The 13,186-nt window shown below is 37.9% G+C and overlaps 1 protein-coding gene across 1 annotated transcript in view; it reads left to right on the top strand.

Moving 5' to 3' along the window:
- The window catches only part of COL5A2 (collagen type V alpha 2 chain), a 115,928-nt gene that overhangs the window by 69,145 nt on the left and 33,597 nt on the right, over positions 1–13,186 (top strand). The window contains exons 8-17 of the mRNA XM_075511857.1: positions 1,584–1,661; positions 3,750–3,794; positions 4,322–4,375; positions 4,852–4,905; positions 6,395–6,448; positions 8,842–8,895; positions 9,628–9,681; positions 10,898–10,942; positions 12,179–12,232; positions 13,082–13,126. Of these exons, the coding sequence (XP_075367972.1) occupies positions 1,584–1,661; positions 3,750–3,794; positions 4,322–4,375; positions 4,852–4,905; positions 6,395–6,448; positions 8,842–8,895; positions 9,628–9,681; positions 10,898–10,942; positions 12,179–12,232; positions 13,082–13,126 (537 nt within the window). The remainder of the gene's footprint in view (positions 1–1,583; positions 1,662–3,749; positions 3,795–4,321; positions 4,376–4,851; positions 4,906–6,394; positions 6,449–8,841; positions 8,896–9,627; positions 9,682–10,897; positions 10,943–12,178; positions 12,233–13,081; positions 13,127–13,186) is intronic.

Below are 13,186 nucleotides of genomic sequence, written 5' to 3'. Positions count from 1 at the left end.
AAGTTGAACGTGAGAAACCTCGGAAAGGACGCGCAATGTTTCGCAATGGGTTTTAGCATCTAGAAAAGCCAAGGTGCCCAAATCTAAAACCCTCAGTAGGGTTCTGTTACTTCCACCTGATTTAAACCCTAGGGATCTGGGCAATAGTACAAGGAAACTGGTGTACCAAGTTAGGAATACAGAAAATAAAAAAATAAAATGCATTATAAATAACAGAATAACTAATGAGAGAAATTAAAATGTGGTTAAGTATACTTCTTGCTGGAATTGTTCAGGCCAACACTGAGAAGATTTTGTGAGGGAAGAAGATTTTAAGGAATTGTTTGTGAAAAGCAGTGCTAACCAGCCAGATACAGGCAAGGTGTTCTGCAAGACTTGCCACCCTCCCCATCCCCCCCCCAATTCTATGGAACACTAATTATGATTGATAATGAAATACATATTTGAATTTCTCAAGTGTATTCAGTTACACATTTATTGCTGTTTGGAACGTATCTGTTTTGATTTCTCACTCCATTGTTCCCGAAATGTTACTGAAAACAATAGAGTTATACTGACAATAAGCTGAAGTATTCATGTTAGGCCAACGGCTTGCAAGTTTGGGCAGCACTTCTTGACTTAACCACCTTTCCAAATGGTCCTGAATCCAGCAGATTCAGCCCAAGTTAAATATCTTCAGCACAGAGGAATCCTTTAGAATCACAGAAGCACCAGGATGGATGTTAGACCACTGTCCTTCATAGATTTTGACAGAAAATATGAAAGAATAGGTGTGGCCAGAGATCCAAGACATTTTTTGGTTTATATTCCTGTCTCTGAAGTTAGGCAATCTCCAGCCTTGTGGAAAATGTATTTGGGGACTAATCTGATGCGGAACAAACTGTAAATCTTTGATGACTTGAATGCACATTTGTGCTGTTGCTCCTTCTCAGCCTCTGTAAGCTCTGGCCTGCCACGAGTGAGGATCTGGCTCTGAATGAAGCAAAATAAAACTGTTGATTTCAACGATGTGCTTGCAGAAGGAGGAGCGCACTGAAGGTTCTCCCTGCTCTAATTCATTTGTCTCTGTGAATTGGCCTGAACAGCAGTGGCCTTCAACTTCACTGGATAAGGGCAACACACTTAAAAATTCTAATTTGCAATCATAAAATCAGCTACATTTACCTTAAGATATTTCTGAACTTGAAGCACAGTAAGTGGAAATAAAAGAAAGGCTTAGAAGACATGACAGAATATTGCAGGTGAAGTTAAGGTGTGATTTAAATTTGAAGGTAGTGAAAGAAATCTAATTAATTTCGTGGGAGGCTTTACTCTTTTTAGGTAATTTTCCTGTTTGTTTAATATTAAAGTGGAGGTAGGGTCAGAATAGTAAGTAGACAGTATGATGCATTTGACTGGTCTTTGAAGCTTTAAACCACCTCAAATTTACAGGAAAGACAACTTTTATTTTACTGATTAAACCAAGAATTTAGTTGTTAGCACTGCAAAGCCAATGTAAATCATGAAGATGCGGTTACATGGATTTTTGCCTTATGAACCATCAAAATGACTGACAGCTAAAATCACCCATCTTATTTTTTCAGCCATTTTCAGCTCAGATGGCAGGACTTGATGAGAAATCCGGACTTGGCAGTCAGATGGGACTGATGCCTGGTGCAGTGGTAAGACCAGATTAGCCCTGTTCTGTAGACACATGCAAAAACCCAAAGGGGAATTCATCCTCTTAAACTTCCTATGCCTCTAGAACCTGGATGTACAGTATGTTCTAGTGCAGTTTTGCACAGTACCTGGAAAAAAGGGAAAAAATACTCTTCTGTTAAAGTGAAAGCTTTTTTTTCCCACCTCTAGCCTTCTTGTTGTCTTCCTTCCCTCCTTCTAAAATATAGCAGCTACTAACAGTAAGGTACAGGAAAAAAACCCAGCTCCTGATTTTCTCATATCTTGAGTCACTGCAGAGTAACTGAAAAGTGCCAGGAATAACGCAAAGCAGAATAAACAAATATGTAACTTCGAAAGCTTCTTTTCACATTGTGACATCAAAGATAGTTATTTTTGGTAGTAATTTAAAAAACTATTTCTGAAACCAGCTGTTAACTGAAAGCTGTGCTTTATTATTTTATGACAGACATTCTACTTCTCCAGTGGGTCCAGTTTTATCATTGGCATCTCTCACTGTTTAGATATGCCCTTTACTTTTAGTGCACTGGGGACTTGATGGTAACACTGAAATTTTTTACCATCTGTGAAAGCTGTTTCACCACCCTGAGCTGTCTCTGCTAGAACTCTTGGGGTTGTTTTTGAATATTACCTCTTTTCACTGCATGTATTTATCACATTGTGATATCTTGAAGATACTGTTACCCTCTTTGCTGTTATTTTTAACATTCATTCTTAAGGAAACCGTCCTTTAGCGATTGTACCGTCCATGAGTTTGCCTACCTGAATCTTATTCCCTCCAAGTCCTCACTAATAACCTTCAAACTTAGTTTCAATACAGTTTGAAAGGTTCTAAAGATGATCTGGTGTTTTGCCTTAGGATTAACTTTTGTGGTGATTTCTTCAAAGAACTTTCCTTTTTTAATGAATGTGTCTCTTCAGTGAATTTGCTGTGTGCACGTACAATGATTTGTTCCACAAATCTGTCCTACTTACTTTGTTGCCCTCCTCCATTTTGCTTAATCCTTTCACTCAATTTCTCTCGAGACATTGCATCTCTTGTACTGCCTCTTCTTTTGTCCATCTCAAAATATGATTTAATATTAATATCTCTTTTAAGGTATTTTTCAATATCTAGGTCTCTCTAAGGCCTTACACAAAGTCTACTAAAGTCAGCTGGCACTCACTTACTGTCTTTGGATTGATTCATCATGTTCTGTGATATGCTTTTTTCCTTTCCTTGTAAACTAACTCAGTCATTCAGCTGAACCATTGTTTTTTGTTTTGTTTTTAAAGTTGATCAGAATTTTTAAATGGCCTATTACTAACTCTTCTACATTTGCTTTGTAAAAATTAGTAAAAATTAATGAATTGTGTGTAAAAGACATAAATCTTGAGCCCCTGTCAAAATGCAAGTTATTGTCTGCTATAGATATTTTTGTGTTGCTAGAAGCAAGAGAATTACTTTCAGGCAATATTATGTTTACTTCATGGTATAAGTTACAATTAAGCATGAGATTTTTCCTAAATACCCCATGAAACTTTTTAAGGGGAAATCTGAATTTTCTGTAACAAACCACAACCATTTGGAAGCTGTTTTGGTGGTTTGTATGATTCATGAAAATATGTCCTTCCATTGCTGCCTGTTGCTGCTCACGGCTGAGAAGAGCAGCATGAATTTATTTTGTCATTGATTCCATTATGAGATGAATCCGTGTAATGAGATTCTCTTCAAGGGAAGACTATGCCCCCCAACTCTATTCTGTTAGTACATTTTTTTTTTTCAGTGGAACTATGCAGGCAACCCGGTTATTCTGACTGATTCCAGAGACTGAGATTCCAGAAAACAAGCAAGCCCATATTTTCAGCTGCTAATGAATTTGCACTGCTGTGGCTTTTTGAATTTGAAGATTTCTATTCTATGTACTTTTGTATTTCATAACATCAGTCTCCTGAGTAAAAGCCTTTCTCAGGGTTTGACCATAGAAGTGTTATCTTGGAGGTCAGTATCAGGCCATTTTGCCGTCTTTGTAGGATGAACATTACTTGGGGACGGGTGTTTTCCAGCATGTAACAAGTTATGTTTTCGATAGGGTCCAGTGGGTCCAAGAGGTCCTCAAGGTCTCCAAGGAAAACAAGTAAGTACTTCACCTCAGGGGATTTAAGGTAATAGGCCAGAGATGAAGGCAAAGCACATAGTAGCTGGGGTGTATGTGCATCTCTGAGGCAACGTCCGTCTTCAATGACGCATGGATGAATTCATCTAGAGGTGAAGCTAACCACGCTGCTCTCAAGAGCTCTGCTCCAGATGTACTCTATACGCAGAAATTATCTCAGAAAGAACAATTTATTAGACCTTTAACAAGGTTTCAGCCCAACACACATTTTTTTAAAGAGGGAACAGCAATGAAAATGGTGACTGTTCTGGTTGCAGTATTGGCATGGTGTTTAGTTTCCAGTGGGGTTTGTGTATGGCGCAGGACTTATCTAAAGCTTGAGGGATTTTAATATCCAACTTTCGCTCATTTTGCAATGTGAGCTGGTTCTGAATTAGAATCCAGACTGTCCCATGAGCTGTGATTTTCCTGATCATGGATTTTAATTTACATCCTTATATTTTTACTTTTTGGAATTTGTAACTGTATTCATCTTTGGTTAATTTTAGGGTGGTGCTGGCCCCACAGGCCCACCTGGTGAACCTGGGGATCCAGGACCTATGGTAAGACCAATAAATACAAACATTTCTACAATAAAATTGCAAACAATATATTCATTATTACTTTCCCATCACAGACCTGGGGATGGTTAAGCGCTGGTAAAACCATACCTAGTAGTGTAACTTACACAAAGGATGATGAGAATATTTATTTTTGGGGGGCGATAAAATGATTCAAAAATAAAAGCAAGAGCCAGAGATTTGTAATAACAGCAACTGCGGTTTTTAATGTGGTTTTTTTTTTATTTTTTTTTTTTTTCTCCTCGTGAAGAATCCATCCTATATTTTTATATAACATAACACAGGTTTCTTAGGGGCAGGATGGTTAGAAAGAGTACTACAAAATTAAGCAAGTGTGCTTAGGCATAAAATCATCCTTTTTCTACATCTGTTTTTATAAAACCAGACATTGAAATGCAGCACATAGATATTTTAGTGATGGCTAAATTGACTTCTCAACAAATGTATTTATTTCTTAGGGTCCAATTGGTTCTCGTGGACCAGAGGGACCTCCAGGCAAACCCGGTGAAGATGTAAGTTTGTTATTCTTTGTATCTTGTTTTATTTTTAAGAAAACAAATATTGGCATCTTTAAGACGGTGACTAACCAGCAGATGTGCCTGTTGTAACTACTTTTATCTATTTACTTTTCTTTGTAATCATAGTCCTCATTAAGTGCAGTCTCATAACTATAAATCTTAGCAACCCTTTTTAAAACCCTCCTATCTTTTCCTTACATGTCACCATCATACCTAAGGTTTAAGCACTGGCTCTTTACTATTTCTTGCCTCAACCAGTTCTTCAACTGAGATGTCTTTCTTGAAATCAAACATAATAATATACCACAGTTAGGAGGGGGCAATTGGAGGCATCTCCTCTCTTTGGGATTGTGTGATGAGTTAGAAGAACTGTAATGATAAGATTCACCTGGATCTAGACAATAACATTTTATTACTTAATTTTTTTTAACTTCTTAATAATTTATTATATTCATAACTGATTTTATGACTTTATCCATGTAGGTACACATATATGTAAATGTATGTATTATATGTGTTGCATAAGTATATATGTGCTGTACAACAATAGCCTAAGAATTTACCAGTAGACATATATCATTTGTTTGCAAAGCACACTAAATCCATCTGAATTGTAATGTATAACTTGGAAATGAGATGAAAACTGCAGATAGCAGATCTTTTAGTGTAAAAAAAATACCATAGCTTGTGTAACAGCTGCTTTCCCATTAAACTGTACAAAGAGTTATAAGAATCTTTGGAAACAGTTAACTCTCAGTGCAGTGAAGCCAAATCTTGATAATGCTCTAAGAACTTCCTCCACTTCCAATGTACGTGTGGGTTTCTTTAATTGTATTTGTGAAGCAATTTACCTTCTCTCTGTCCAGAAACTATTTTTCTGAAGCCTTTCATATTCCTGCAGCCCAGAGTCCCGGATGTATTTGAACTGATTGATGCATATAAAGGAATGTTTGGTTGTGACTCTGGAGGGCTTTGAATAATCTTTGAAATATGCTTCTTTGGTTCTCCCACATTTTCTTTCCTATTGCATGACACAGAAAATAGTCACTGACCGAGAATGAAATTATATTCATCTTAAAACATTTGAACAGGAGGAGAAGTAAAAAGCTACAATGCAGGCAATTTTAGATTGCTGTTCCTGTGGAAAATTAAAGAAATTTGACTCTATGTGAGGATGACAAAAGATTGCGTCATTAATTCACAGAAAAACTACGTTGCAGTGCCATCTTGTGATGCTGAGATGCATCTTGGAGTCAGTCTTCAGTTCCCGCAATTCTTCATTAAAAACCTTTTTTAAGCTAATGCGTCTAATGCACATTGCTAGTCATGTGTGCAGTTGGTTTGTATCACTGAAATTGTTACAGTAAAGGGAAGATATATAATACTAATGTGAATGTCCTCATTTGTTTGAATGGAAGAATGATGAGAGAAGTTAATTTTCACATTTGTTATTTTCATGTGTTCCTTTTTTTCATTTCCTTAGGGTGAACCTGGTAGACCAGGACAATCCGGTGAGCCTGGATTTCCAGGATCTCCAGTAAGAGCACGATTATTTACATTTTAGCAAAATAATCATACTTACGTCATCACTATCTCTTTTAATAATGAGTGCAAAGCTGTGCCATTCAATTTATGAAGTACTTGTGTTAGCTTCCGCTAATGATCCCGATCAGTGTGATAGCTCAGAACCAAACAGGAGATTCAAAAGTCCGTGAGTTAATCCCGAGTGTCATTTCATGGGTGCACGTTTCACCTGTTTCATAGGAGAAATATGCATAAAACAGATGACAGTACATACAAGTTGTACTCCATTTCCCAGTATTTCACGTGGTCATTCACAATCGTGTGCAGGAAGTGCTCAGAGACTATAAAATGATGTCAGGTTGGGGTGGCACTGTTTACCTTTATAACAGTCAGTCTGCGGGCAGGGGAAGAGGGGATTGTATCATAGATGTATATAATTGATTTTTATATATATTTTCAATATGCAAATGTGATTAAAGGATTTCCAAATAATATGTACGTGTACTGCAGAGGATGCTTGTCATGGTTTACTCTAGAAATAAAAGAAAACAGGTATATCTGATGATAAAATGACGTCATTTTATCATCTTATATAATTTTGGTCCATATTAAGAGTTCTACCTTGGTTAGTCAAGTTTCTGTACCTGAAGGGGATCTGTAGTGTGGCTGAAAAGGGGACAAATAAATCCCAGAACTGAAGCCACCTGATACACATCATCTCTTAAGCTGTCTTCATTTCTTTTTAAGCGTCCAGTTTTTGCCTGGCAATTTTGTTAGCAACAGGAGATAGGATCTCTTGGAGAGAGAAGTGATTTTTTAACAAGGCAGTGTTGTTTCCTAAGTTTTATGGATCAAAGACAATGTTTTATAAGCTGCTTGAGGCAAATGTACTCTGTGGAGTATTGTTCTGTTCAGATCAAGCTGTTTTGGTCAATAAAATAATGTTTTAGAGGTCCTTCTAATGAAGGAAAGAAGTGCTGCAACTGCACGCAGACACAGACACGCACAAAATCTCATTAAGAGTTTGCTGCAATTGCGTAGCACTGTAGAGAGCACCATTGAATACCCTGATAGTTTGTCAGAGAAGTGTGCCATGTCTTGATCAATGATAAGACCCGTAGACTGCTACGGAGATACCCGATGGCTGTTTCCCCTTGTACATGATTTGCCTCCTTGCCGTGTGACTTGTCCCATGTGCGTGCTTCATCGTTTGACTGCCCTGGTTGTAGAAGCTGATATACATATACCACTGAGCACAGGGCAAATAAATAGTTTTTATGGGCTACATTCCGTCTAAACAAGCATAATTTGTACAATTTCAAATTTACATGCAAGACCTTGCATGACAACAGAGGTCATCCTTCACTGAGAAACTCATTGAGTATAAGTAATTCCAAGCAATCTAATATATTCATTTCAGAAATGTCATACCTTTATAAAGTAATTTTCCCTTTAGGAGTCCACCATCTCTGGAGTAATTTCCCACGAAGCTTTATGATCAAACATTATCCATATAATTGACTATGGGAAGACAAAGACCTTTCTTACATTCCTTGATGCTCACAAGGAAACAGCTTGTCTGTATGTGAAGTTCTTCTCTCTAATGCTGAGATCTCAGATGTTCTTTTTTGCTCCTCTGAATATCAGTGTTGCTTCATGATGCTTCATTTTCTATAATATATCTTCATGATTTTTTGCTATGCTGAAAGGTATGAACTGTAATTTTTTTGAGAACTTTGGTTCAGAGGTACCATAACAGAAGAAATGGTATGTTTAAACAGTTTGCTGAACTGTTGTTATCTGAGAGTATGAAGGTGTTAATGTGATTTCCATCACAAATTCATGTGACCAATATTCTAACACCAGGCACCTAGCTCCCTTCCATTGCTTAGTTTTTCCTGAAAGATAAATCAGGAAACTTGGTAGGAAACTAAGTGCAAGGCAACTTTGGTTTAATTGTTAAATGTGTTTTAATAGCAGTTGTTTATCATGATACTGGACTGACGTATTCTGAAAGAACATGTGCAGTTTGGTCTCAGTTTCTATTTTATTTTAAATAATAGCTCTGAATTTTGATCTCCGTTTAATTAAGGTTTCTTCATATTAAGCTTCAAAACTTGACCTACCACTAGTCATGATTTCTATTTGGGGTTTGATCACACACCGATGTAAACAATAAAGCTTTTCATATCGGTGAAAATGTGCATAATGCTGAGACTGTCCACCTTCCTAGCATGTTATGCTGTATCATCCGTGACCTGCTCAAATGCTGTGCCTCACTATATTATGTCACCAAGGTGAAGAAGTGTTAGGAGTATTAGTATTAATGCTCCTACCCTCTTCCCTGTTAGCTAGGTTTATCTGCAGAAATAGGGATTTTATTTGCTTTTTCTGTTTCCTACTTAGGGGCCTCGAGGCTTTCCTGGTGCTCCTGGTCTCCCAGGTCTCAAGGGTCACAGGGTAAGAAGCAAGATTTTCCCTCTCCTTATAGATGATGTTTCCAGGCCGTTTCAGTATAAAGATACTCAACTTCTTTTGTATAAGTGGTGAAGTTGACTACACTTTTAGTCCTGCCAATTGCAGCAGAATCCCTGGCATTTGAGAGAAAGAGGGCCTTGCAGAAAATCAACGCTATTCCCCTTTAAGCTGACCTCTGTATTGTATTCTCTAGTGCTTTCTTCACTCTATTTTCAAATGATCTGGGAATCTGGAAGGAGCTTGCGTAAGCCCTGCCAAGCTTCAGGAGGCACAAACCTGACAGTTCTCTCACTTTGTTGGCAAGTCTTGCGTTAGGGTGGGGAGCTTGAGAGGTGGATATGTTTGCAACATGGAGTGATTACAAATTACCAAGTTTTCTGGCCAGAATTTTACTTCGGGGAGGAATAAATAGGTTTCCTATGGCTCAGAGCCTCCTCCTTGTTGTTGTAGGATTTTTTTTAAACGTTCTTGTTTTGAGAAGGAAACCAAATCCAAGGAAATGTACCTTGTACAAATGGTTTCCATTTAGGAAATGTTTGAAAACTTTATTCCATGTGGTTTTTTTTCTTCTTTATTTTTTTCCTTTCTTGCTCTTGCCACCTCAGATCCATTCTTAACACTTTAGTATCAAGCTATTTTAACAATAATAGTAGGAATGCTCTGTGTGTGTACATATATAAATATAATTTCCCCATATTTTTATAACTCTTACAGGGATTGAAGGGACTTGACGGTCCAAAAGGTGAAATTGGAGCAGCTGGAGCAAAGGTATTTTCATGGCCCAAAGAACTAAATGCTTAAGCATGTTGTCTGTAATGCCAAAATAATGAAAGATAGTAGATCTTTCGAACGCAGCTTTGTACCCTCTCCTGTCAGTGCTACTTGTATGGAGTGGAGAAGGCTACGTGGAATGACCCATTTTTACTGTGTGTTTGATCCCTGTAAACTGCTATACAACGACATGTCTGGGCTTTATACAGGAAAAGAGTTCAGTAGTGCCAGTCACAATTTCGGCTGGGGCTCACTTTTAGGCCCGTAAGGTATCACTAGGTGAATTGACTGTGGTTTGTCTGTGACACCTATGTAATAGAGGACAACAAAGTCTGTTAACAAAGACCCCATGCACATCTTGCTGTTTTCCACTTGGCCAGTTTGTGGTTCTTGTTGGCTGCATGTGACCAAGCTGAGAGAGGAGAAACAGTTTTCTAACTTTTTTTAATATAATATAATAAAATAAAACAATGCATAACTAAACCCTGACTTTCCTCTTTTGGATTACCATACTAGAGATTGGCTTAAAAGAAACAGGCATGGGAGAGGAGAGAGAATATATTTTACCAAACTGACTGTTTTTCACCTAACAATTTTATTCTCTTAGAGTTTTTCACCCTCACTGGTACTGCAGCACCTTTACAACTTCAGCTCAAAGCAGTGGTAACACAGGATAGCCAGCTGGAGATAGTCCTTTCAAGATGGATTAAAACTTATTTTAAAAGAGCATAGAACACTTTTTTTTCAGGCTCTTCCCCATTGATCAGTGCTGATGCTGAAACATTTTTGGCTTAGTGTAGGCGGTAATCACAGGTGGGACAGAACTATTCCTTTAGATTAAAACTGTAGTAAATGAAGTGGATCTTCCAAAATCTAAATTTAAATGTGAAATCAGTAGTTAAGGAGAGTTTGTGTGAGAAAAGATTTCTTTCCTGAGATTGCCTACCACTTTCTGTGGAGACAACAACAGCAGGAGACTTGGTAGAAACAGTGCGGTAGGTGGTGTGGGCTGTTAGCTAGAACAGGTAGGAGATAAACCTGCTTCACCGAGAATACGTAAATGCCATTTCCCATCAGCATGGGAAACAGTGCCCTTGATGCACCCAGGTGACTGCGCAAATCTGTCTCTTAGGTCTAACATAAGCACGGAGGACGGGGAGGAGACACGTAACTCCATTTTCCTCTAATTGTGTCATTTCGTTTCCATTCCTAGGGAGAAGCCGGACCAACAGGTGCCATGGGCGCAACGGGTCCTCTAGTGAGTGCCATGTGCATTGGATATTACAGAAGTGGCTTTAAGATTGTAAACGCTATTGCCAATAGGAATTTTAAGGTTTTGATACCTGTATTTGATGTCATGAAGCTGAGCCTTCCTTTAATTAATGCTTTGTTTTCTATTACACTAACAGTAAATTTGGTCCGCTATAAGCTGTTATTTGCAATTTACAGCCGTATATAATAACAATAAATCAGAAGGCTCAACAGAAACTTGAATGTAGGTTTTGTGATTGTTTACCTACTCATGTGAGTGTAGGGTGACTAAATTTTTTTTTCACATGTTGATGCTTCATACAGATTGATTCCAATATGGGAGAAACTGGTTTAGGTTGCTCTGAGATAGAAATGCAATAATTTAGGTCAGAAATGTACTAGCTAAGAAAACCACGGACAGAGGATTTTGGAGGTTATGGTGAGGATAAGCATGCATGACATGGAAATGAAATGGAGAAACTTTTTGTCAGAGTAGTTTTCATTCAGATCTGGTTTTGGACAACTGAATACTTGTGAGCAGCGTAACATGCCAAAAATCGACTCTCAGCAGTGCTTCTGGAAGTAAAGCACCTTTCTGATAGCGGATAATGGCATCTCTCTGCGAAGCACTATCTTGTGTCATGCGGAATGTAATATCCCCAAAGTGGAACCTAGTTTGTGAATGAGACGTAGTAAATGAGATTGCATTATTGACCCTGCTTGAGCATATACAGAATTTATTCTAATTTGTTTAAAACTGGAAATACTGTTGGAACAGGAAAAGAGAAATTACAGTCTATTAAATTTACACTGAGCAAGCCTGTGAGGCTGCAAGGATTTATGTAAGCTGCTGCTACTTTCCTTCTATCGGACGAAATAAGCTACACCTGCGGGAGGAAAAAAACCCAACTTGGTTCTGTAACTGTTGTTCGCATCATCTGTCCTCATCATGCTTGTAGTCTCCGTGAACCTAATCATGTTCTTGTTAAAAGCAAGTAAAGAATGAGCAGAAAAATCGCTGAAGAGCGATGCAGTGCGAAACTTACCTGAAGCAACGGAAAAGTCAAGTATGTTTTTAAAAAAGAGTAGAAAGCAAAGAAGAAGAAGAAAAAAAAGAGGGGTTGGTGTGTGTTCTCTCCACTATGGGGGGGGGGGGGAAAAATCAAGTGAACTACGTTTTCCCCTTTTTGCTATTCTGCCGTGATGAGCTCCTAAATAATGCACTTCTTGTTCTCTCCTCAAGGGACCTAGAGGAATGCCAGGAGAAAGAGGTCGAATTGGACCACAGGGTGCCCCTGTAAGTAGGATCTTCCTTCTCTTTCCTTGTAATTCTTCCCTTGTCCCTGAGCCTGAAAGTGTTTATTCACGTGATTGCTAGTCAGTTCTGTGATGAGTTCTGCTGTAGCTTAAGAAAGTTAGGGCTGAGCAGAGTTTTGTGGGGTGAGATCTCTACTATAAATTTCAGAAGTCAAAAACGGTTTTAAAAGGAGAATGCTAGCTGTATGGTAATTTCTCATACCAGAGCTGCCCACGAGGCCAAATACCCTCACAACACTTTTTTCTGTGATACAAAAATGTCGTCTTTGTTTCTGTGAAATTACTCTTGAGAGGCTATTTTCACCAAAAATTACTGAACTAGAAATAATATGTATTGATTTTGTCTGGAAAAAAGTTTAAAATGAAAGTTTAGACTTTCAATTGAAATTAAGTCTTATAATTTAATTCCAGGTAATAAAGCTGTCATCTTAAAAAATATTTTGCTTTTCAGCAAAAAGAGGGATTAGCCTTGACATGAGATCATATTTGAGTAGAAATTTCTTTCTGTTGCTTTATGTCCAGTGTCAAGTATTGTTTTTTCTGGCATTTCTCCCCATGACTTTTATGTGCTCCGTTTATGTTATGTGCTCCATACAATGACACTGTCAAAATACTGGTCTCTCTGAAAATAGAGAAATCCATTAACTTGAAGGGGAGCATAATTTCTTCCAGAAGTTTTCCATGCCAGTGTTTGGAGGGCTCTGCAATCCAGCATTTCTTTGATCGCTTTAGTATGTATGGCTGTTATCACAAGTGCTACCAATAAATAAATGAAAAAAATTAGTTAGAGTTCTTATAAATATTCTATCTTGTCTATTTTCATATCTAGGGTGGACGTGGCCAGCATGGTATGCCGGGGAAGCCAGGGCCAATGGTAAGTTTCTTTCTTAATCTCCTATTTTTTGCACCTTATATTTCCCACTTGCCTTTTGAC

Source organism: Mycteria americana, chromosome 9 (genome assembly GCF_035582795.1).
Source record: "Mycteria americana isolate JAX WOST 10 ecotype Jacksonville Zoo and Gardens chromosome 9, USCA_MyAme_1.0, whole genome shotgun sequence".
In the NCBI taxonomy this organism is placed as follows: Eukaryota; Metazoa; Chordata; class Aves; order Ciconiiformes; family Ciconiidae; genus Mycteria; species Mycteria americana.
The sequence above is the reverse complement of the archived record's forward strand: the minus strand, read 5'-3'. Positions and strand labels throughout refer to the sequence as shown.